The sequence below is a fragment of the Mrakia frigida genome (genome assembly GCF_051309035.1).
Source record: "Mrakia frigida strain ATCC 22029 unplaced genomic scaffold BDY24scaffold_9, whole genome shotgun sequence".
Taxonomy (NCBI): domain Eukaryota; kingdom Fungi; phylum Basidiomycota; class Tremellomycetes; order Cystofilobasidiales; family Mrakiaceae; genus Mrakia; species Mrakia frigida.
The window spans coordinates 148958-169072 of NW_027481272.1; the positions used below are offsets into that span (position 1 = coordinate 148958).

Consider the following 20115-nt stretch of genomic DNA (forward strand, 5'->3'; position numbering starts at 1 on the left):
CGAGGGCTGGCACGATTCCGCGACGCGTCGTTTGTTTTCACTTCTCTCTCTCAAAGCCGTTCGTCAAGCCGAAGACAGAGAATCGAGCATGTATTCGTATCGTTGGTACTGTAGAAATATCCCTCGAAAGTGAACTCGTGCCTAGCACTGTCTCGCGTCTGCGGAGACGAAACGAAAAACAGATCCGCGCGTCAGTTCCGAGCTCGCATCTCCTTCTTTCTCTCGGGGGTTTGAGGACAAAGAGAGTGATACTCACAAGTTCCGTTGTGCTTCGTCTCGTTTGTGATGTTCAACGAGCCCATCCTCTTCTCCAAAGACCCGTGTCCGATTCCTCGGCGGGAAGGTCCTTTCTTCTTCCCGTCCTGAGGTTTCGCAGCCTCTCCGGCGACTCGGGCGGATTTGGCTTGGGCGACGTAGGGTCCTTCTTGATCGATGAGAGTTTCGGTACTGCAACGAGGGAAGACGAGAAAGGAACAAGAGCGTCAGTCAAGGGAAGCGGAGACGGGTCGAGAGGAAGGAGAGAGAAGATGAAGGTCGTGTGGACTCACACGTGGATGATCTCCTCGACGAGTCGTTCCATCATGTCTCCGGTCATCGATTCTCGAATCTGGAAGGGTTCAAAGGAACAATCAGTACTTGATTCGGGAGGCGGGAGAGTGCGAAAGAAGGAGGACGAACGACGACTCGAAGGATTTCGATCTTCTCCAGGTTAGGAGACAAGGCGTAGTTGGGAACGATCCATCCTGACTGTCGAAGGAGATGCTGGATCCACTCCTGCTTGATATCAGGATACTCCTTCCTGAACTTGTCGGTGAGTCGGAACGAGACCACGGGCAGACCTCGAGCGTACAGCGACGCGTCGTCCTCGTCCTCGAGTCCGATCGACTCCTGGGCGGAAGCGAGAAGAGATCCAGAGGAGGAGACCTTTCGGTGAATGTCGGAAAGGACGGTGTAGTACTCGGAGTACTGTGGGGAACGAGGGGGAAGAAGCGTCAGTCAGGAAAGAGGGAGAACGTGAAGGGAAGAGATCAAGCGAACCTCGAGAGCTCGACTGAGGGTCCTGGCATTCTTGAGATCGGCGAGAATGATCCTTTGGTAACCGTTGAATCCGAGGTTGAGGAAGTTGAAGTATTGACCGATGATAGGGTGTGCTGGTCGCGAGAAGTTGAGAGTGAACGAGAGCTCGGTGCTGCCGAGGTAGTGCAGCTCGAATCTACGGAAAGGCACGAACGAAGGTCGGGTATCAGAAGCGGGTTTCTGTATGAGGTGGAAGGACTGAGGAACGAAGGCTTACATGAGTTCCTTGGGCAGGAGCGCCTCGTCCCCCCAGATGCTGCACGAGAAGAAGAGGAAAAGCGAGCAGCGTCAATTCCGAAGATTAAGAAACGAGAGTAGGGAGGTGAAACAGGCTCACATCCATCCAACTCCAACGTAGCTCATACCGTACTGTGCAAGCGAGCGGGGAAGAGAAAGTCAGGAAGGAGTTGAACGAGCGGAAACGCGTTCGAGGAGGACTCGCCTTGTGCCCACTGGCGTTGATCGAACAGACTCGAGGAATCTTGAAGTCCCAAACGTAGTCGGGATCTTTTGTGGAGGTCGATGAAAGATAGGAGGAGGGAGTCTCAGCGAGAGTGAGAGAAGAACCGAAAGAGAAGCGACGCGTCGGGAACTCACAAGCGAAGGCTGCGAAAGAAAGAAAGAACGAACAGATGCGAAGAGTCAGCGAAAGCTTTGGTACCTACAGTTCGAGAATGAAGAGCAGTACTGACGAGCAACGAATCCACCAGAAGCAGCGTCGACGTGGATCGGGACGTCGATCCCAGTCCTCTCCTCCAGCTTGTCGAGCTCGTCCGACATCTCCTGAACGTTCTCAAAGTGACCGGTGTAAGCTGTGAAGTAGGTCAGCACCTCTGAGAGGAGGTTTAAACGGCGAGACCGACAGACTCACTCGATCCAAGAATAATGAAGACTCCGATCGTGTTTTCGTCAACGTGCTTGATGGCTTCTTTAGCGGAAAGAACGTAGTTGGACTCGACAGAGATGGGTACAAGCCTAGCCTCGACGTCGAAGTAGCGAGCTGAAGTGAGGAGAAGATCTGTCAGATCTGAGTGGCTCTACAGCTCTCAACGACGAGATTGCGAGGAGGTTTCGACTCACCGAACTTCTCGAGAGCGACCTGAGCTTCCGATCCCATAACGATGTTGGGTCCAGGTTCATGAATGTTCTTTCCGAGAGCCTGTGATAGCGGAGAAGATCACCGTCAGAGCTCGTCAAAGACTGACAGAAGAAGTTGAACGCGTCGAACTGACCTTCATCTTCGCCTGCCATCTCTTCTTCATCGCCAATCCTCCCAGATGAATCGCTTCCGAACTTCCGGTAGTAGCAGTTCCGATAGCCTTCTTATCCTTCGGAGCGTGCCAGAGATCGGCGACTGGGAAAAAGAGACGGTGAGCCCAGACGAAGTCGTGAAGGGAGAAAGGGAGTCGACGCACTCATGGAAACACATCGGTTGTGGATGATCTGGGTTGATGGATACTCGTCCCCGTCCACAAAGTTCTTCCCGATGTTCTCTACCATCAGCTTGTCGGCCTGGGGTGGCATCCACGTGTGAACGAAGGACGCAGTATTGAGGGTTTCGCTCCCATCAAGGAGGGCTGCAAGGTAGAAACATTCAGATGGCAAGGTCAGACAGGGCGGCACCCTCCTTCTCTCTGCTAGCCTTCCCTCCGAGTCAGAAGAAGATGAGACTCACTCTCGTCGTGAATGAGCTGATAAGCTTGATCAGCAGCACTGAACAGAGTAGTAGAGAGAAAGAAGAGCAGCGTCAGACGAAGACGAGATGGGGAGGGAGGGAGACGGTTAGCTTCGAGCTCGAGCTCGTTCTCAGCGCTCACCATCCTTCCTTCGGGAGCTTGAACTTTGGGATCTCAACATCCGACTCGTATCTGCTTCCATCTACATTCCCAGCCCAGCCCAGCAGAGGTCAAGTCAGCTTGTGCGGATGCGAAGGGAGGGCCAGAAGGAGCAAGAAGGAAGGAACGGGTCGAGCTCACAGGCGAAGGATCCCGTCGTGGTCTTGTTTTTTCCATGGTGTTTTCCCTGGGAGGCAGCGTTGGCTGCTTCGATGAGGTTCTCAGGGATGATGTGGCGAGAGAGAGGCATGGCTGGTTGAGCTGTGGAAGAGGATGGGTGGGGGTTGGGAGCGAACCAGCCAAAAGATTGAAAAGAAGCAGAAAAGGGTATTTCCGGCAGCGAAGGCGAGGGATCGAGGTGACGTCGGGGAGAGCTGTTTCCAGCGGCATTTCTGGTCAGATTTTCGCTGCTGAGTGGTTTCCTTGGTGCTGACTCGAAGTCTCGGTTGTAGCTGCAAGATCCAGCTAGACTTGGGCAGTTTCGAACTTTGAGGGGCAAGCTCAGCGGCTGAACTCTCGACGCGTCTCAACACCTCCTTTCGCTTTCTGCGAACCCTCTCGAACCCTCAGGACACATTCGAGATTCAAGAAAAACACGAGATGACCCGTATGAGAACAAACTAGCGAGTACTCGTCTAAGCCTCAGGAGGAGGAGCCTGAGCCTTCCTCTTCTTCGACTTCCCCTTCGCCGCATCACTCGCAGCGCTATCCGTCGACATCCCCATCATCGCTCCGTGTTCTTGAGGAGTGGCGCAACGAGAGTAACAAAACGCATCGTCAGCGTGCGATTCCTGTTATCGGTCGCAAAGGAGAAAGAGAAGCGAAGGAGGAAAGAAGGAAAGCTGAACTCACGCGTTCCCTGAATCAGCGCGTCCACGATCTTCCTGCTTCCACCGGTGATGTACCTCGAGCTGATTCCTCGAGCAACGAGAGGTTGAGCCATGAGCGCTCGAAGCTCGTTCTTGAGGTTGGCGACCTTGACAGAGTTGGATTTGGCGTTTCCTCGGTGACCTCTTCTGTCCTCGTCGTCGTCGTCGTCCGTTGGCCTGGAAGAAGGAACGGAACCGAAGGAAAGGAGGTCAGTTGGGTATCGAAGGAAGATGATATCGGAAAGGTCGTATAAGGGAGGAAGCGACGCACATGTTGTCCGAGTCGATGTCGATCTCGAGAGCCTCAGCAGCCTCCTTGATCCAACTCTTCTCGTGGTTGTCCTTCTTGACCTTGTGGTTGGCAGCGTCAATCTTCCTAGCGACAAGAATCCTCTGCTTTAGCTTGTCGAGCATACCGTGTTCGATGGGAAGTTCCGGAAGCTCGTCGTCTGAACGAAAGGAAACGAACGAGAACAGTCAGTCTCGAGTCTCGATTTTCCTCGACGAGGGGATTCTTCTTCTCGGTTATAAGGAGAATGCGAAAGAATCCGAGCAACTCACCTCGTCCCAGACTCTTCATCAAAGCCTTCTGAACCCTCTTCTCCTCAGGACTACACAACTGCAAACTGAATCCAACGTTCATCGCTCGAGCCGTTCGTCCACTTCGATGCACGTAGACGTCTGCGGATCGAGGAAGCTGGTAGTGGATGACGTGGTCGACGGAAGGGATATCGAGTCCTCGAGCGGCGATGTCGGTGGCGAGGAGAATTCCGTTCGGGGAGGCTTTGAATCTGCGAACATGAGAACGGAACGAGTCAGGAAGGTTTGAGACGAAGGGAAAGGAGTTTGAGAAAGAAGGGGAAACGGGGTGGTCAAAGGACTAACCGATCCAAGTTCTTCAGTCGTTGCTTCTGCTGGAGCTGAGAGTGAAGCGGGAAGATGGGGAACTTGAGGAGTTCGAGGAGAGGGACAGCTCGTCGGATTCCGTCGATGCTTCCGAAGAAGATGAGGGATCGTCCAGGATATCGGAGGAGGAAGTAGTAGAGGTAGAGATCCTGGACGAGAAAGGGAGGCGAGGAAAGGGAACGTTAGCCGTCGCGTCGAAAGAGAGGAAGGGGCAGGACGCGTCGAGGGCGAAGAGAGCTCACCTTCTCATTCGACATGCACTCGATCTTGGACTCCTGAAGAGTCGAGACCATTCCGTCCTCGGAGGAGAGGTCGATGATCTCGGGATCGGCATCACGGAAATCGAGCTTCTCGAAGAGATCGTCTGACGAACAGGGAAAGAAACGAAGCCCAAGGTCAGCACTCGGCTCCCGTCCCCTCCATTCCTCTCCCATCCCACCGAAACAAAGACCGATCCAATCACTCACCGAGCGTCGTCCCCTTCTTCTTCTTCCCCTCCCTCGGCTTCCCACTGAACTTCTTCAAGTTCCTCTGCAACTCCTTACTCAACGTGGCCGAGTAAACGAACGTCTGCATCGACTCCCTCGCCTTCTCCTTCTCGCTGACAGTCACGAACTTGAGATCCTCCTCGGCGGTGGATCCAGGTTTGGGTTTGGCGTCGGACTGGGATCCGGAGGTGGTTTGGGTGGAACGATGAGTGAGAGCGACGATGGATTCGAGCTCGACGAAATGACCGGTTTCAATCATTCGGTCGGCTTCGTCGATGACGAGAAACTGGATGTTTCGGATCGAGTGGGCGATATCTTCGTTCTGGAAAAAGAAAGGGAACGAAGGACGGAAGAAGTCAGTGTCGAGACGACGCGACGTGCAGAAGAGGAGCAGACGAACCTCTCCAATCAAATCCCAAAGTCGTCCCGGCGTAGCCACCAAGATATCCACTCCCCTCTCCAGCACCCTCTTCTGCTTCTGTGCACTCATCCCTCCCACAATCGCTCCCACGCTGACCCGCGGAGGTCCAGCAGGTCCCTTCGGTTTCGTCGCGTCTCCTCCATCGACAACGGCAGGGACGACCTCCTCCCCATCGAGCGAAGGGATCACCAAAGCAGCATCCACAGCTTTTTGCAAGTGCTGACAAACTTGGAGGGCGAGTTCTCGAGTGGGAGCCAGAATGAGGGCTTGCATGGCTCGTTTCTTTTGACGAGGAGCGGGTCCTTTGGCGGGTTTGACGAAAGGTGCGGGAGGAGGGAGAGAGAAGCAGTGGTTGAGGATGGGAAGTCCGTAGGCGAGGGTTTTACCGGACCCCTACGATCGTATTATAAAGAAAAAAAGGAAGAAAGGTGAGCTCGAGCGAGAAGAGAAGGAGGGAGAGGGAGAGGAGAGGAACGAACGGTTTCAGCGACTCCGACGATATCTCGACCTGCGAGACCGAAAGGAAGGGTGGTAGCCTGGATAGGAGAGGGTTTGAAGAATCCGAGGTTGTAGATGGATCGTTTGAGGAGGGAGTGGACAGGGAGGGAGGACCAGTGAGGGAGGAGGGCGTCTGGTGTGGGTTGGGACGCGCAAACGAAGCTCAAGATCAGCTTCGCTTCGATTCCCTCGAAGCTCAGAATATAGCAAGAGGAACGTGGACTCACCATCGAACGACTCGTCAACAGGCTCAGCAGCAGGAACCACGACTTCGTCCTCTACAACAGGAACCTTCTCCTTCTTGGCTTTGACCTTCTTCTCGGGCACGACGACGACCTGCTCCTGCTCCTCCTCTGCCTCCATCTCCTCAATCTGCTCCTCCTTATCCTCTACGATCCCATTCCACTCCTCATAAACCTCGCCATCGTCGTCCTCATCCTCGTCGTCGTCCATAGTTCCCTGAGTGACGAACTCCTTCCTCTCTTGATCCTCGTCCTCGTCGAGCATCGACCCTGAAGCGATCAGATCTTCTTCTTCCTCGACAGCGGTCTCTTCTTCTTCTCCGGGGACGGCATCTCGTTGCTATAGGAAAACGAAGCGATAGAGGAGGGAGGAAGGAAGGAGAAAAGGTCAGCTCGGTCGGTCGAAATTCTCCTTCTTTTTGTGAGCTCGCTCCCTTCCTTTCACACTTCCTCACCCTCTACGATCCCTTCTCGACCTCCTTCTCTCGTAGGTCTCCCTTGTCCTCTGACTATATCTCAGCTCTCTCTTTCCACTCCTTTTAAAATCCTTCCAAAGCCCAAGAATCCACCCTTTGCCTGCTCGTCCTCCTCCTCCTCCCTCCTCCCTCTCCCCTCTCCTCTCTTCCTTCCTCTTCCCTTCTCACCCACTCTAACTCACCAAGAATCTAACCCTCCTCCCTCCTCCTTCTACCTCTTCGTATACAACCTCGACTCCTTCAACCTCCTCCAGCTCCAAGATTCCTCCTTCGTGGTCGAGAGCACCGTAACCAGCTTGAGAAGGACGAGAGACTTTCTTCCATCGGAGGTTCGACGCAGAGGTTAAGGTGGAAGGGCCGGCGGTGCGAGGTCGTTTGGGTTTGGGAGCCATGGTTGCTGGCAGAAAAGAAGAGGGAGGGTGGGAAGGGAGGGTGATCAGGGTTGGAGGAGAAGGAGGTGAGCTGGGAGAAGGAATTTGGTGAGGCGGGGAAATCCCGATTTTTGTTTTGGTTTACGAGGAGAAGATTTGCCTGATGACTAGTCGTGCGGGAGAGGAAAGAGGCTTCGAGGTCACAACTTCTTTGGCTTTTTTTCGAGGCGGAAAAAGGACAGTTTGATTGAAGTCGCGACGCGCGACGCGTCCGCCCTTCTTCTCTCTCCTCCTCATCTCTCTCGTTCTTTCCCTTCCCTCTGTCAAGTTCAAACTCAATCGGCTAGGTTCCACATTACGATCTACCGCTCAAACTCCCCTCCATCCTCCCTCTCGCAACGCCCAAAAACCCTCTCGCTCCCTCCCTCAATCCACCCTTCACTCCCTCCTCCCCCGTCAACCCAACCCTCTCCGCCTCCTTCACCACCCCTTCATCCTCCCTCCCAACATCCGTATCCTTCTTCATCCGTTCTCCTGCTGCAACGACCGCTTCCCTGAGCGTCGGGTTCCGAACGGACGCGATTCTCGAGAGCTCGATCAGTTTGAGGTGCGTAAGGAGGGTGTCCATCTTGGGGAGCAAGGAAGGGAGGGTGGTGTCGAGCTGGGAGGGAACGGTTGGTGGATTGGTAGGAAGGAGAGGAAGGAGGAGAGGGAGAAGGAGGAGAAGGAGGGAGCGGTAGAGATGGAGGGAGGAGTGGAGCTGGAAACGTGAACGAAAACGGACGCGCGAGGTCAGGTCTTGATGAAGCTTCAACTCTCCTCACACAGATCTACAAGATAAACGCAGTTACTAACCATCCATCCCTGTCCCCTACCCATCTCGATCTGTCCCAACCAAACCCATCCGCCCTCGCCAACCGCCATTGCCACGAGCGCCCAAACTCCCTTCCCTCTCCACCTCTCTCTCCTCCCACTCAACTCTACCAGTACAGCCCATACCACCACCTCAGCAAGATACTGCGCCGCAGCTCCTACGAGCCAGTAGACGAACCAGTCCAGCGAGGAGGAGGAATCGAGAGAGGAGCACCAGGTGCACGAGAGAAAAGTGGATTGACCGAAGCGAGCGTAGAGGATCCGAGCGTCGTAGGATTGGAGTTTGGAGAGGAGATGGAGGGTTTGAGTAGGCAGATGTTGGGTTCCTAGATCGAAGGGCGACGACGAGGAGGAGGAATGGGAGGCGACGAGTCGAAGAAGGACTTGATGGATCCTTGAAACGGGCGTTGAAAGCAGAGGAAGACCCGTTTGGAGGAAGATGTTTGGAGGTCGGAAGAGAAGGTTTTTAGCGTGGTAGAGAGTGTGGAGGAGGAGGATAAGGAGCACGGAATGAGGAAGAGGTTGAACTGGACGTGTTGGGGGACGAGGGACGGAGGAAGGGTTGAGTTGACGTTGAATGAAGTTGATCAAGGGCGGCAGACGAGGGAGGAGGAGAGGGAGGACGAAGAGGGAGAGGGTGACCCATGGCGTAAGAGAGTCGAGCGTGAAGGCCATGGTGGGCTGGCAACTGAGGGAGGGAGGGCAAACGAAGGAAGGGAAAGGGTGGTGAGCTCGAGCTCGACAGGAAGGAGCTCGTTTCTGGGGCTCGAAAAGCTTGAAAGAAGGAGATCTATACTCACAGGGATTGGTGAAGAGAGCTCTACTGACCCAGCTGAGGCAACCTGAAGTCCCTAAAAATGTGATGGAAGTGGTCGAGGGGAAGGAAGGAAGGAAAGGAAAAGGTCGAGCTCATCTCGTTTTCGCTCCTTCCTTCACGACGGCGAGAAGACGCCTTCCTTCACGATGGGCTCTTAGCGTTTTTTCGTGATCACTTTTCGATCCTCTGTTTCGCAAGAGATCTGAACCAAAAGCTAGGTGAAACCGTTTTTTCGAACTTGACGGGCATCCTATCAGGAGAAACGACGCGCTGAATCTTCCCTCTCCCTCCCCTCCTCTTTCTTTGTTCTTTCTTCTTTCCACAGCGTCCCGAGGGACTGGAAGTTCACGGCCAGGAAGAGAAAGACTCGATTCTTGATCTCGGGTCGGTTGTTTTTGCTTTCGAGTTTTGGTGCGGCAGGAGAGGAGGAGGACGGGACGCGATCGATCTACACGGTTTCCTTCTTGTATGCGATTCCCTCTCGCTGATATGGAAAGTGTGAACATTGAGCCTTGAAAAGGCTGCGGGAATTCTGAAAGAAAAGAGAGAACAGAGCAGAGCCTCGGAGCTTCAGCCTCGACTCTCGAACGCGTCGTCGCCTCCATCACTGCTTCATCGAGCAGTAGTCTCGAGCACACGCATCTCCTGCACGGGAGCGTTCTGAAACTTAGGGGTGAGCCGAGTCGAAGATCTAGATGAGAGTGGTCCTCGAATTTCTGCGCTCTTCTGTTTCTCTTCGTTGTTGATCGTTCGCAAAATCCGATGCTTCTTCGCCTTGCCTGTAGAAACGAAAGCACAGAACCATTAGAGAAAAGAGAAAGAGAAAGAGAAACAGGTAAAGAGAGCAGCCCAAAAAATTGAAGGAGCGAGCGAGATGAGTCTAGGAGAGCCAAAGAAGCAGAAACAGAGGAACGACGAGAAGTGAAGGGAGAGAAAAAACAGGCGAAAATGGAAAAGCCAAGCAAAGAAACACGACTACTTGGGCTGGACGACGACTCGAGAGTTGTCGGCAAAGGAAATGTAGAAGTCGTCCTGGAGAGAGGAAAGGGAAAGGAGGGAGGGAGGGAGGGAGGGAGGGAGAAACGAAAGTCAGCTCCGTCTGGTCGTCGAAGTTTTTTCTCGCCGTCGACCTCTAGATGTAGGATCGAGAAGAAGGATAAAATGCTCACCGAAGGATGCCTGTAGAGAGGCTGCTTGAGGAGCTTCTGGTCCAGGAAGTGACCGATGAATCCGATGGATCGAAACAGGACGAAGAGACCGTTGAGGGTTCCGATCTGTTTCCGAACGCGTGTCGCTCGATTCCTCGAATCTGCAGAAGGAGATGTCACGAAAGTTTCTCCAGGCGGTGGAACAACATTCATAACAACTTCAACGGCGCATTTTCATCGAAAGGAGGGTCCTCGTCGGGGTACGTCGCGTCCACTCTTCTCTGCCCACTCACTCCTCCTCCGTCGAGTTCCCCGTTCCGACATCTCTCATCCCCTCTACCAAGCCCTCCAGTACTTCTCCCTTCGACTCCTCTACATCTTCCACGTACCCAACCGCCTTCTCCCATTCCAACCAACTCTCCGCTCTCGCTCCCTCCTCCGCTCGAAACAAACCTACGGCCAGATCCACCAACGCAGCTCTCCTCTCCTGAGTGTAAAACACCGACGCTCCACATCCTTTGCAGAAGAACCGTTCCACGTCCGATGGGTTGTTTGAGTTCTTGAAGGACTGAAGCGCATCGAGCGTTCGAGGGTCGAAGGGAGCGACGAAAGTCGAGGAGGGGGTTGAACTTGAGGAGTGGGAAAGGGAGAGGAGATGGAGTGGGACGTAGGACCAAGGGAAGAAGGGAGTTCCAGAGTTGGTGGTGCAGGAGGTGCAGACGCAGGCTTTGGCCATGAAGTGGGAGGAGGGATGAGCGGGGAGGATGGTGAGCCACCAGGGGTTCGAGGAGGAGTCGGAGGAGGAGAGCTGGGAGGGAGAAGGTGAAGGATGTGGGAGATGAGTGGAGGAGGAGCTAGGCCGGGAGAGGTGGAGAGACACCTGTTTGCATAGGCACTGAACGAGGAGAGGGCTGGTGGAGGAGAGGAAGGCGGAGGGAAGAGGGGATGGTGGAGGGAGGATGATTCGATCGGACCCTACGCCTTCCGAGTAGAGAGGAAGATCTTCTCCTCCTCCTTTTAGTCTAGGAAGAAGAAGAGCTCCTCCTCCGTCTGTAGTGTTTCCTACGAAGATGTGCGCTTCGATCTTGACGAGCTTCTCCCATCCTTGAACGACTCCAACTCGAACGACCCATTCCCTCCCTCCCGATCCATCCGCCGCTACCCTCTCCCTCAGCATATGAGCTCCACAGTTGACGCAGAACCATCTCGTAGTAGTCTTCCCTTCTTCGTCGACAGAGGCTCGAAGGGTGGTTCCCAGAGGGAAGGAGGAGGAGGTGGCGTTGGGGAGAGGGAGGGAGATGTTGAAGAGGGATCCGGTCGAGCGTCGACACGAGTCGCAGTGACAGATTCGAGAGGGAAGAGGGAGGGAGGAAGTCGGTATGGGGATAGAGAAAGAGTTGAGAGTGCAGTGGCAGGAGATGGAGACCTCGGTCTTCATTCTTGAGAGAAAGCAGGAGGGTGGGAAGGAAGGGAGAGGGTTGGGGGGAGGAGGGGAGGAGAGAGGGAAAGGTGATCTCAGCTCGAACGTTTCTTCAAAGAAGAAGGACCTGGATTCTAAACTTTCTGGCCTCAAAGTGACTCTATGGAAGACTCAAAGCCTAGAAACTATCAGCCAAGGTCTAAGAAAATTGAATTTCGGGGATAAGCTCGTGAGATGTCGAGGGAGGAGGGAGGGAGGGTGAGCTTGAGCTCGATCAACACTTCGGCTCTCCTCCCCGTCGCACTGGCAAAGGTCGAGAAGACGGTTTTCGAAGACTTGAACCACCGAGACGTGACTTTTGTAGAGTCTGACTAGGTTTTCTACTCCCTGCAGATTTTCTCGAGCTCAAAGAACGGTCGAACGAGGCTCGCGACGGCTCACACGACATCAGCCCTCCGTGTTTCTTCATGCTTGCTCACTTTTCCTCTTCTTGGAGATCAGAACTTTCGCACGTCTCCTCCCCAACGGCGGGAAGCACGAGCTCGTTTCAAACAAGGGCCAAACATCTAACCAGGCCTGTTCGGCGGCTTTGGAAGGTCGAAATGGAGTTGGGGAGAGACGCGTCTTCGTCCTTGACGACGGACGCTTCTTCGCAGGTTTCTCCTCCTCGCTTCCCGGATCAAGAGACTGAAAAATCTCACCCCAAGAGAGCTGCTCGTCTCTTCCACCTCTGTACACACTTTCCCCTCTATCTTTCTCTTTGAGCGAGGTCTCGAAGGCGAAAACTGCGCCAACCCCATCAGTTCGAGTGGGACGAGGTCGAGTTTCCCTCCTTCTCCTTCTCCTTCTTCTCTCCAACCCCCATCCTCTCTCCCCTTCTCTTCTCTTCTCTCTCTTTCCTTCTCCTTCTCTTTCTCTCTTCCCCTCCATCCTCCCCCCCAACCCTCAACCATGTCTTCCAAAGGTACGCTTCGAGAGAAGAGAGATGATGAAGAACGAACGAAGCTCGCTTTGGATTTGGACTGACAATCTCTCTTTCCGTTGGGGTCGTCTTTGTTCTTGTTTCTCTATAGCCATTCGCGAGTACGATGCCAAGATGCTCTTGTCGCATTGGCTTCCTCTCATCAAGACTCCCATCCCTACTTCCGGTCCTTCGACGGCTACCCCAGTCCGAGTCGCTCAGGTTCAGTGGTGAGTCTAGCCCGTTTCGTCCAGGCCGCTTTCCTCTTCATCTCCTCCTCCCCTCCCTTTGGCTCGTTCTCTCGCCTCCTTCCGAGTTTAGGGACGGGAGTTTGCATCAGAGGAACTCTCAGATGGGTCGGGAATCAGCTGGAGTGGTGAAGAAGAGCTTGGGAGCTCAAGGACGGTCGAGATCTTGGGGGAAAGATCAGCTCCCTTCCCCATCAGCCCAAAAAGTGCTCGAAGCCTTTGCCGCTTCTTCACCATCTCTCCTCTCTCTCTTCCCCTCTCTACAAACTCTCCTCACGACTCCTCTCCTATCCAGACATCTCCATGCTTCTTCGTCCCCCGTCTTTTCTCAAACGCTAACTGCTCTCCTCCTTCTCTTTCGGCTCTGTTTCGGACGACCTCCAGGGACCCTGCGACCAACACTCTCGTTCCTCCCATCGAGCCTGGAAAGGGTCTTCCCGACTGGGTCTTCACCGAGAAGCTCGTCGCTAAGCCCGATCAGCTCATCAAGCGACGAGGAAAGGCTGGACTCCTCTGCTTGAACAAGGACTGGAAGGTCGCTGCTGAGTGGATCAAGGAGAAGGCTGGAAAGCCCGTCCAGGTTCGTTCCCGCTTCTTGCTTCCTCGCATTCGGTCTTCGGCCTCGTGAGAGACCATGATCTCCTCGCCTACAAGAAGAGCTCGAAGCTGAGAGCTGACCTTCCTCCTTTCCCGTTTCTCCTTGTGTTTTCGCTCTGCAGGTCGAGAAGACCGTCGGAACCCTCAACACCTTCATCATCGAGCCTTTCCTTCCTCACCCTGCCGACACCGAGTACTACGTCTGTGTCAACTCGACCCGAGAGGGAGACGAGATCCTCTTCACCCACGAGGGTGGAGTCGACGTCGGAGATGTCGATGCTAAGGCTCTCAAGCTTCGTTCGTCCAGCTCTCCTCTTCTCCCTCACGTCTCCTCAGCTCTCGAGCTCTCACTCGCCTCGTACGTTGTTCTGACTTTTCTCGTTCTTTCATTTCGTCTCTCCTTGCTTCCCTTTCAACAGTCATCGCCGTCGGAGCTCCCTTCCCTACTCGAGAGGTCCTCATCTCTACCCTCCTCACCCACGTCCCTGCCACCAAGAAGGACGTTCTCGCCGACTTCCTCATCCGACTCTACGCTGTTTACGAGGATCTTCACTGTTCGTCTCGGCTCTCCGCATCAATTGTAACTCTCGAAAACCACAGCTGACTCGTCTTCGCTTCCCTTTCTCTTCTCTCAGACGGATACCTCGAGATCAACCCTCTCATCTGCCTCGACGGAGTTAACGGAGCTGCTCCTACCATCGAGTACCTCGACATGGCTGCCAAGCTCGATCAGGTTCGTTCGAGAACTCTCCTTCTCGTTTCGAGCTCAACTGACCTCGAGCTCTTCTCTCTTTGTTTTTCAGACCGCCGATTTCCTCTGTGGCCCAAAGTGGGCTATCGCTCGAGACACCACCGCTCCTGCTGCTACCGCCGGAGTCGCCTCTGCCGTCAAGGCTGATCGAGGACCTCCCATGGTCTGGCCCGCTCCCTTCGGACGAGATCTCACCAAGGAGGAGGCCTACATCCAGCGATTGGATTCCTCGACCGGAGCCTCGCTCAAGCTGACCGTCCTCAACGCTACTGGACGAGTCTGGACCATGGTTGCTGGAGGAGGAGCTTCCGTTGTTTACTCGTGAGTTCCGTCTTCAGCTAGTTTGAGAGAGAACGAGACGGTTTGAGGCGAAGAGCGAAGAGCGAACGCACGAGCTGACTTTGTCTCTCCCCCTCTCTCCTCCAGCGATGCCATCGCCGCCGCTGGATTCGCTCACGAGCTCGCCAACTACGGAGAGTACTCTGGAGCTCCTACTGAAGGACAGACCTACGAGTACGCCAAGACCATCCGTGAGTTTCTCGACTTCGGTTCTCGACTCGTCGAGAAAACGATTTCTGACGAGCTCTTCTTCCTCTTCCTCCAGTCTCCCTCATCACTCGAGGAGATGTTCACCCCGAAGGAAAGATCCTCATCATCGGTGGAGGTATCGCCAACTTCACCAACGTCGCTTCCACCTTCAAGGGTATCATCAAGGCTCTCCGAGAGGTTCAGCAGCCTTTGATCGAGCACGGAGTCAAGATCTTCGTTCGACGAGGAGGTACGTCTTCATCTCCTTCCTTCTCTCATCTGCTTCCTCGATTTTGACTCTTGCTGACCTTCGCTCTTCCACTTTCTTCTTCTTAGGACCCAACTACCAGGAGGGTCTCAAGGCTTTCCGAGTCCTCGGAGAGTCTCTCGGTGTTCCAATCGCTGTCTACGGACCCGAGACCCACATCACTGAGATCGTTCCTCTCGCTCTCGGACTCGCCAAGCGAACCGCTCCCGTCGTCGTTACCCTCCCCACCGTCGCTGGAACCGATACTCCCTCCGCTACCATCGCCGTCGCTCCCTCCGCTCCCATTGGAGACATCGCCGCCGACGGATCGAGGACTCAGCCTGGAGACAACATCGTCAGGTTCGACACCGCCGCTGCTACCTCCGGACGACCTTCGTACCGACCCTTCGACGAGACCACTCGATCCCTCGTCTACGGTCTCCAGCCTCGAGCCATCCAGGGAATGCTCGACTTCGACTTCTCGTGCGGAAGGAAGACTCCCTCGGTCGCTGCCATGATCTACCCCTTCGGAGGTCACCACATCCAGAAGTTCTACTGGGGTACAAAGGAGACCCTCCTTCCCGTCTACACTTCCGTCGCTGAGGCCACCAAGAAGCACCCCGACGCCGACGTTCTCGTCAACTTCTCCTCGAGCCGAAGTGTTTACTCTTCGACTCTCGACGCCTTCAAGTACCCTCAGGTTCGTCAGATCTTTCTCTATCTCTTCTTCTCTCCGATGTCTCGAGCTGACTCTCTTCTTCTCGCCTTCCCTTCGTCCCTACAGATCAAGGCCATCGCCCTCATCGCTGAGGGAGTCCCCGAGAGGCACGCTCGAGAGCTCCTTCACCTCGCCGAGAAGAAGGGTGTCCTCATCATCGGACCTGCTACCGTCGGAGGAATCAAGCCTGGATGCTTCAGGATCGGAAACTCCGGAGGGTGAGTCTCAGTTTCGTCTTTCGTCGAAGTTCCCGAGCTGGAGACTCGACGCGTCGACCCAAAATCTCTTCGCTGACCTGTCTCCTCTTCCTCTCCTCCCTCTCCTTCTTCCAGAATGATGGACAACATCCTCGCCTCCAAGCTCTACCGAGCTGGATCCGTCGGATACGTCTCCAAGTCCGGAGGAATGTCCAACGAGCTCAACAACATCCTCTCGCTCGTCACCAACGGAACCTACGAGGGAATCGCCATCGGAGGAGATCGATACCCCGGAACCTCGTTCATCGATCACCTTCTTCGATACGAGCAGGATCCCGAGTGCAAGATGCTCGTCCTCCTCGGAGAGGTCGGAGGAGTCGAGGAGTACAGGGTCATCGAGGCCGTCAAGAACGGAACCATCAAGAAGCCTATCGTCGCTTGGGCCATCGGAACCTGCGCCAAGATGTTCACCACCGAGGTTCAGTTCGGACACGCTGGATCGATGGCCAACTCTCTCCTCGAGACCGCCGACGAGAAGAACAAGGCCATGAAGGCTGCCGGATTCATCGTCCCCGACACCTTCGAGGATCTCCCCGACGTCCTCAAGTCTACCTACGACGCCCTTGTCAGCAACGGAACCATCGTCGTCAAGAAGGAGGTCGAGCCTCCTCTCATCCCCATGGACTACAAGTGGGCTCAGGTTCGTCGCTTTTTCGTTTCCTCTTTCTTCGACTTCGACGCGTCTCTTGAGCTCGAGCTGACTTCTTTCCCCTTCCTTTCTCTCTTCCCTTCCACAGGAGCTCGGTATGATCCGAAAGCCCGCTGCCTTCATCTCCACCATCTCCGACGAGCGAGGTCAGGAGCTCCTCTACGCTGGAATGAGGATCTCGGACGTCTTCAAGGAGGAGATCGGAATCGGAGGAGTTCTCTCCCTCCTTTGGTTCAAGAGGAGGCTCCCTCCCTACGCCTGCAAGTTCATCGAGATGGTCCTTCAGTTGACCGCCGATCACGGACCTGCTGGTGAGTCTCCTTTCGCTCTGCCTCGACTCTTTGTTTTTTGCCGTCGTCTCGAACTGAACTGACCTTCTCCCCTTTCTTCTTCTTCTGCAGTCTCCGGTGCCATGAACACCATCATCACCGCTCGAGCTGGAAAGGATCTCGTTTCGTCTCGTGAGTCTGTTTCTCTTCGCGTTGACTCTTCGTCTCGACTCTAGCTGACCGTCTCCCCCTTTTCCTCCCTCTTCGCATCTCAGTCGCCGCCGGTCTTCTTACCATCGGTGACCGATTCGGAGGAGCCCTCGATGGAGCTGCCGCCAACTTCACCGCCGCCCTCAACTCTGGACAGACTCCTCGAGAGTTCGTCGACTCGATGAGGAAGCAAAACAAGCTCAGTGAGTCTTGGTCTTCCTTCTCTCTTCGTTTTCGTCTTCGTCTTCTTCGTCCCGACGCTGACCTCCGCCCTCTCTCACTTCCCAGTCCCTGGTATTGGACACAAGATCAAGTCTAAGACCAACCCCGATCTCCGAGTCGAGCTCCTCAAGGACTTCGTCAAGGCTACCTTCCCCGCCACGTGAGTTTACCCTTCCTTCTCCCTCTCCTCCTCTGCCGAGACTCGACCTGACTCCTTCTCTTCTTTCCTCTTCTCTAGCGCTACCCTCGACTACGCTCTCGGTGTTGAGAACGTCACCTCGGCCAAGAAGGACTCCGTTCGTCCACCATCTTCTTCCTCTCGTCTCGACGCGTCTTCGTTCGCTGACCTCTCCTTCTCTTCTCATCTCCTCTCAGCTCATCCTCAACGTTGACGGTTGCATCGCTGCCGCCTTCTGCGATCTCCTCAACTGCACCGGTGCCTTCTCCGAGGAGGAGGCCTCCGAGTACCTCAAGATCGGAACCCTCAACGGTCTCTTCGTCCTTGGTCGATCCATCGGATTCATCGGTCACTTCCTGGACCAGAAGCTCCTCAAGCAGCCTCTCTACAGGCATCCTTCGGTGAGCATTTTATCCTTCTCGATCCTACATCTAGAGGTCGACGGCGAGAAAAACTTTTGACGACCAGAGAGCTGACCTTCGTTTCTCCCTCCCTCCCTCCTTTCCCTTTCCTCTCTCCAGGACGACTTCTACATCTCCTTTGCCGACAACTCTCGAGTCGTCGTCCAGCCCAAGTAGTCGTTTTTCTTTGCTTGGCTTTTCCATTTTCGCCTGTTTTCCTTTTCCTTCATTTCTCGTCGTTCCTCTGTTTCTGCTTCTTTGGCTCTTCTAGACTCTCATCTCGCTCGCTCCTTCATCTTTTTGGGCTGCTCTCTTTCCCTCTCTCTCTCTTTCTCTTTTTCTCTAATGGCTTTGTGCTTTCGTTTCTGCAAGCAAGGCGAAGAAGCGTTCGAGGGTTTGCGAACGATCAACACAACCACGCAGAGAAACAGAAGAGCGCAGGAGTTCGAGGACCACTCTCATCTAGACCCTCAACTCGTCTCACCTCTAAGTTTCAGAACGCTCTCGTGCAGGAGATGCGTGTGCTCGAGACTACCGCTCGACGATGAAGGGAGGGAGGCGACGACGCGTTCAACAGTCGAGGCTAAAGCTCCGAAGCTCTGCTCTGCTCTGCTCTCTTCTTTCTTCGAAAAATCCCGCATTACTTTCAAGGCTTGATTTCCACTCTTTCCGCATCTGCGAGAGGGCATCCCAAGCGAGAAGGAAACCGTGTAGATCGATCGCGTCCCGTCCTCCTCCTCTCCTGCCGCACCAAAACTCGAAAGCAAACCAACCGACGGGAGATCTAGAATCGAGTCTTTCTCTTCCTGGCCGTGAACTTCGAATCCCTCGGGACGCTGAGAGAAAGAAGGAGGAGGAAGGGAGAGGGAAGAGTCAGCGCGTCGTTTTGGTTTCAGTGTTCGTCCGTTTCGCCCCGACACGTCCAAGAAAGGCGAGGCCTTCCTCGAGTCAAGCACATAAAGCCTCTCCCGTCCAACTCCTCCCCAACCTCAACAACCCACACCAAGCACCAACCCTAGACGAGCAACGAAACGAAACCAAACCAAACGCAAAATGGAACCGAACACTCACTCTTCCTTCCCCCTCTTCCTATACAACTCCTTCTTCCTCAAGATCCAATCCTTCCCTCCCTTCTCCTCCATCTCCTTCCCCTTCCTCTTCCTCCCCTGAACCTTCTCCCTCTTCACCTCGTTCCTGACCTTCCCGTCCTCCATCTCCAACCCTTTGGGGATCTGCTCCTGAGCGGCCTTGTTGTTGGTTCCTCCTCCTCCTCCTCCGACCATGAGGCAGAGGAAGAACTTTTTGGCTTTGCGAGAGTTGGGGTAGTCGATGACGAGACCTCCTCCGAACCCAGCTCGCATGGCGGTGGAGAGGGCGAGGTGGACTTGGTCGTCGGATTCGGGGTAGAACTGCAGGGGTGGGAAGAGGAGGAGAGAAGGAGGAAGGGTGAGCTGGAAGTGAAGATAGAGAAGAGAGAGAAACAGAGGGGGAGAGAGAGGAAAGTCGACTAACCTGAAGGACCGCTCGTGAAGGTCGTTTGAGGGAGGAGTGGAGGGTGGTGAAGAAGCGAAGGAGACGTTGAGCTGGGTTGTGAGAGGAGGAATCCGAGTTGAAAAGCCATTGGAGGACGGATATACTGGTGGGGTAGGACGAGATAAGCACTCAAGTCAGTTTCCAGAGCCGAACGTGTATGTAGAAGAGACGAGACTTGAGGCTGAAAGGTCGAGCTCGAGCTCGAGCTCTTCACTCTCCTCCTTCCTCCTCCCTCTCTCCTCGCTCCCTCTCGTTCAACCTACCACGAACCACCACCACTCTAGACCGAAACCACTTACTAACCTAATAGCGCCATCAAAAGTTCCCGCCCTGAAGCCAAAGCCCTGCCCAATATCCTGCAAGAACAAATCGCCCTCGACCTCCCTGTCCAACGCAACCTCCAACATCGAAGGAGCGACGTCGCACCCTACCCACACGTGCCCTTCCTCCTCGATGATCTCCCCGCTGAGTCCACTTCCGCATCCAATGTCGAGCAGGAACTGAGGACCAGCGTTCTCTGGGAGGGCGAGCAGTTCGAGAGCTCGGAGGGTCATTTCCGTTTGGATCGTTTGGATTCGAGAGTTTTGAGTGTATTTAGTCGCTTCAACATCGCCGTAGTAGATCTCGGGAGGAGAGATGTGTTCAGGGCGGGACATGGTCGGTCGGTGGGTGGGAAGAGGTGGTGAGGTGAGGAGGTGGTGGGAGGTTGAAGGGAAGGGAGGGAGGGAGGGAGAGGAGAGGAGAGGAAGCGGTCGAGAAGCTCTCTTGTTGGAAGAGTTGAGACCTGAAGGAACTGAACTTTTGAGTCCGTCTAGATGGGAGGAAAAGGGAGCGTGGCCGAAACGGAAGAAAGTGAACGCTGGCGAGCTAGAGGTTGGGAGGGAAAGAAGGAGCGACGAGTGTGA

General features: G+C 54.7%; 6 protein-coding genes across 6 annotated transcripts; 1 reads left to right on the plus strand and 5 right to left on the minus strand.

Moving 5' to 3' along the window:
• Positions 1–68: 68 nt before the first annotated feature.
• Positions 69–3288, minus strand: BDY24DRAFT_383378 (glutamate decarboxylase). Its single transcript, XM_076639657.1, has 17 exons — positions 3054–3288; positions 2895–2955; positions 2753–2790; positions 2493–2654; positions 2310–2431; positions 2158–2236; positions 1949–2077; positions 1770–1889; positions 1675–1683; positions 1520–1584; positions 1415–1446; positions 1295–1333; positions 1039–1213; positions 679–966; positions 549–607; positions 257–447; positions 69–158 (listed from the first exon to the last, which is right to left on the minus strand). Exons 1-17 carry the CDS (start codon positions 3160–3162, stop codon positions 142–144), a joined length of 1695 nt encoding a protein of 564 aa, XP_076498166.1. The 5' UTR covers positions 3163–3288; the 3' UTR covers positions 69–141.
• Positions 3289–3470: 182 nt separating this feature from the next.
• MAK5 (ATP-dependent RNA helicase) lies at positions 3471–6505 on the minus strand. Its single transcript, XM_076639658.1, has 10 exons — positions 6322–6505; positions 6076–6227; positions 5576–5989; positions 5155–5497; positions 4930–5051; positions 4667–4836; positions 4343–4572; positions 4053–4230; positions 3765–3958; positions 3471–3651 (listed from the first exon to the last, which is right to left on the minus strand). Exons 1-10 carry the CDS (start codon positions 6455–6457, stop codon positions 3548–3550), a joined length of 2043 nt encoding a protein of 680 aa, XP_076498167.1. The 5' UTR covers positions 6458–6505; the 3' UTR covers positions 3471–3547.
• An 866-nt stretch (positions 6506–7371) lies between these two features.
• On the minus strand, positions 7372–8935 carry BDY24DRAFT_279966 (uncharacterized protein). Its single transcript, XM_076636968.1, has 3 exons — positions 8857–8935; positions 8039–8744; positions 7372–7943 (listed from the first exon to the last, which is right to left on the minus strand). Exons 2-3 carry the CDS (start codon positions 8729–8731, stop codon positions 7539–7541), a joined length of 1098 nt encoding a protein of 365 aa, XP_076498168.1. The 5' UTR covers positions 8732–8744; positions 8857–8935; the 3' UTR covers positions 7372–7538.
• Positions 8936–9848: 913 nt separating this feature from the next.
• BDY24DRAFT_369343 (uncharacterized protein) lies at positions 9849–11459 on the minus strand (the record flags this gene model as incomplete). The annotated part of the gene is made up of 3 exons (XM_076638057.1): positions 9849–9905; positions 10043–10175; positions 10315–11459. The coding sequence occupies 3 exons, from the start codon at positions 11457–11459 to the stop codon at positions 9849–9851; spliced, it is 1335 nt and encodes a 444-aa protein (XP_076498169.1).
• Positions 11460–12226: 767 nt separating this feature from the next.
• On the plus strand, positions 12227–18042 carry BDY24DRAFT_383386 (ATP-citrate synthase). Its single transcript, XM_076639659.1, has 19 exons — positions 12227–12405; positions 12515–12632; positions 13035–13230; positions 13370–13544; positions 13667–13801; positions 13883–13980; positions 14051–14319; positions 14425–14528; positions 14603–14776; positions 14863–15473; positions 15558–15709; positions 15824–16388; positions 16486–16708; positions 16799–16858; positions 16942–17079; positions 17165–17258; positions 17337–17394; positions 17474–17677; positions 17798–18042. Exons 1-19 carry the CDS (start codon positions 12393–12395, stop codon positions 17852–17854), a joined length of 3444 nt encoding a protein of 1147 aa, XP_076498170.1. The 5' UTR covers positions 12227–12392; the 3' UTR covers positions 17855–18042.
• Positions 18043–18371: 329 nt separating this feature from the next.
• On the minus strand, positions 18372–20101 carry BDY24DRAFT_383395 (S-adenosyl-L-methionine-dependent methyltransferase). Its single transcript, XM_076639660.1, has 4 exons — positions 19514–20101; positions 19190–19313; positions 18749–19086; positions 18372–18513 (listed from the first exon to the last, which is right to left on the minus strand). Exons 1-4 carry the CDS (start codon positions 19864–19866, stop codon positions 18462–18464), a joined length of 867 nt encoding a protein of 288 aa, XP_076498171.1. The 5' UTR covers positions 19867–20101; the 3' UTR covers positions 18372–18461.
• Between the last annotated feature and the right edge of the window lie 14 nt (positions 20102–20115).

Excerpts from the sequence above, each read along its gene's own strand:
- BDY24DRAFT_383378 (XM_076639657.1), bottom strand. The coding sequence starts at position 3,162 with ATGCCTCTCTCTCGCCACATCATCCCTGAGAACCTCATCGAAGCAGCC. Across the intron at positions 2,956-3,053 it reads CACGACGGGATCCTTCGCCT|ATGGAAGCAGATACGAGTCG; the intron begins GTGAGCTCGACC and ends CTGGGAATGTAG. Across the intron at positions 1,447-1,519 it reads TCAACGCCAGTGGGCACAAG|TACGGTATGAGCTACGTTGG; the intron begins GCGAGTCCTCCT and ends TCGCTTGCACAG.
- MAK5 (XM_076639658.1), bottom strand. The coding sequence starts at position 6,457 with ATGGAGGCAGAGGAGGAGCAGGAGCAGGTCGTCGTCGTGCCCGAGAAG. Across the intron at positions 4,837-4,929 it reads AGTGCATGTCGAATGAGAAG|GATCTCTACCTCTACTACTT; the intron begins GTGAGCTCTCTT and ends TTTCTCGTCCAG. Across the intron at positions 3,652-3,764 it reads CGCGCTGATTCAGGGAACGC|AACACGGAGCGATGATGGGG; the intron begins GTGAGTTCAGCT and ends CCACTCCTCAAG.
- BDY24DRAFT_279966 (XM_076636968.1), bottom strand. The coding sequence starts at position 8,731 with ATGGCCTTCACGCTCGACTCTCTTACGCCATGGGTCACCCTCTCCCTC. Across the intron at positions 7,944-8,038 it reads GTAGGGGACAGGGATGGATG|CTCCACTCCTCCCTCCATCT; the intron begins GTTAGTAACTGC and ends TCACGTTTCCAG.
- BDY24DRAFT_383386 (XM_076639659.1), top strand. Across the intron at positions 14,529-14,602 it reads CGAGTACGCCAAGACCATCC|TCTCCCTCATCACTCGAGGA; the intron begins GTGAGTTTCTCG and ends CTCTTCCTCCAG. Across the intron at positions 17,395-17,473 it reads CCTCGGCCAAGAAGGACTCC|CTCATCCTCAACGTTGACGG; the intron begins GTTCGTCCACCA and ends ATCTCCTCTCAG.
- BDY24DRAFT_383395 (XM_076639660.1), bottom strand. The coding sequence starts at position 19,866 with ATGTCCCGCCCTGAACACATCTCTCCTCCCGAGATCTACTACGGCGAT. Across the intron at positions 19,314-19,513 it reads ACTTTTGATGGCGCTATTAG|TATATCCGTCCTCCAATGGC; the intron begins GTTAGTAAGTGG and ends CTACCCCACCAG. Across the intron at positions 18,514-18,748 it reads AGGAAGAGGGGGAAGGAAGA|CGTCCCGAGGGATTCGAAGT; the intron begins GTGAGTGTTCGG and ends TCTTTCTCTCAG.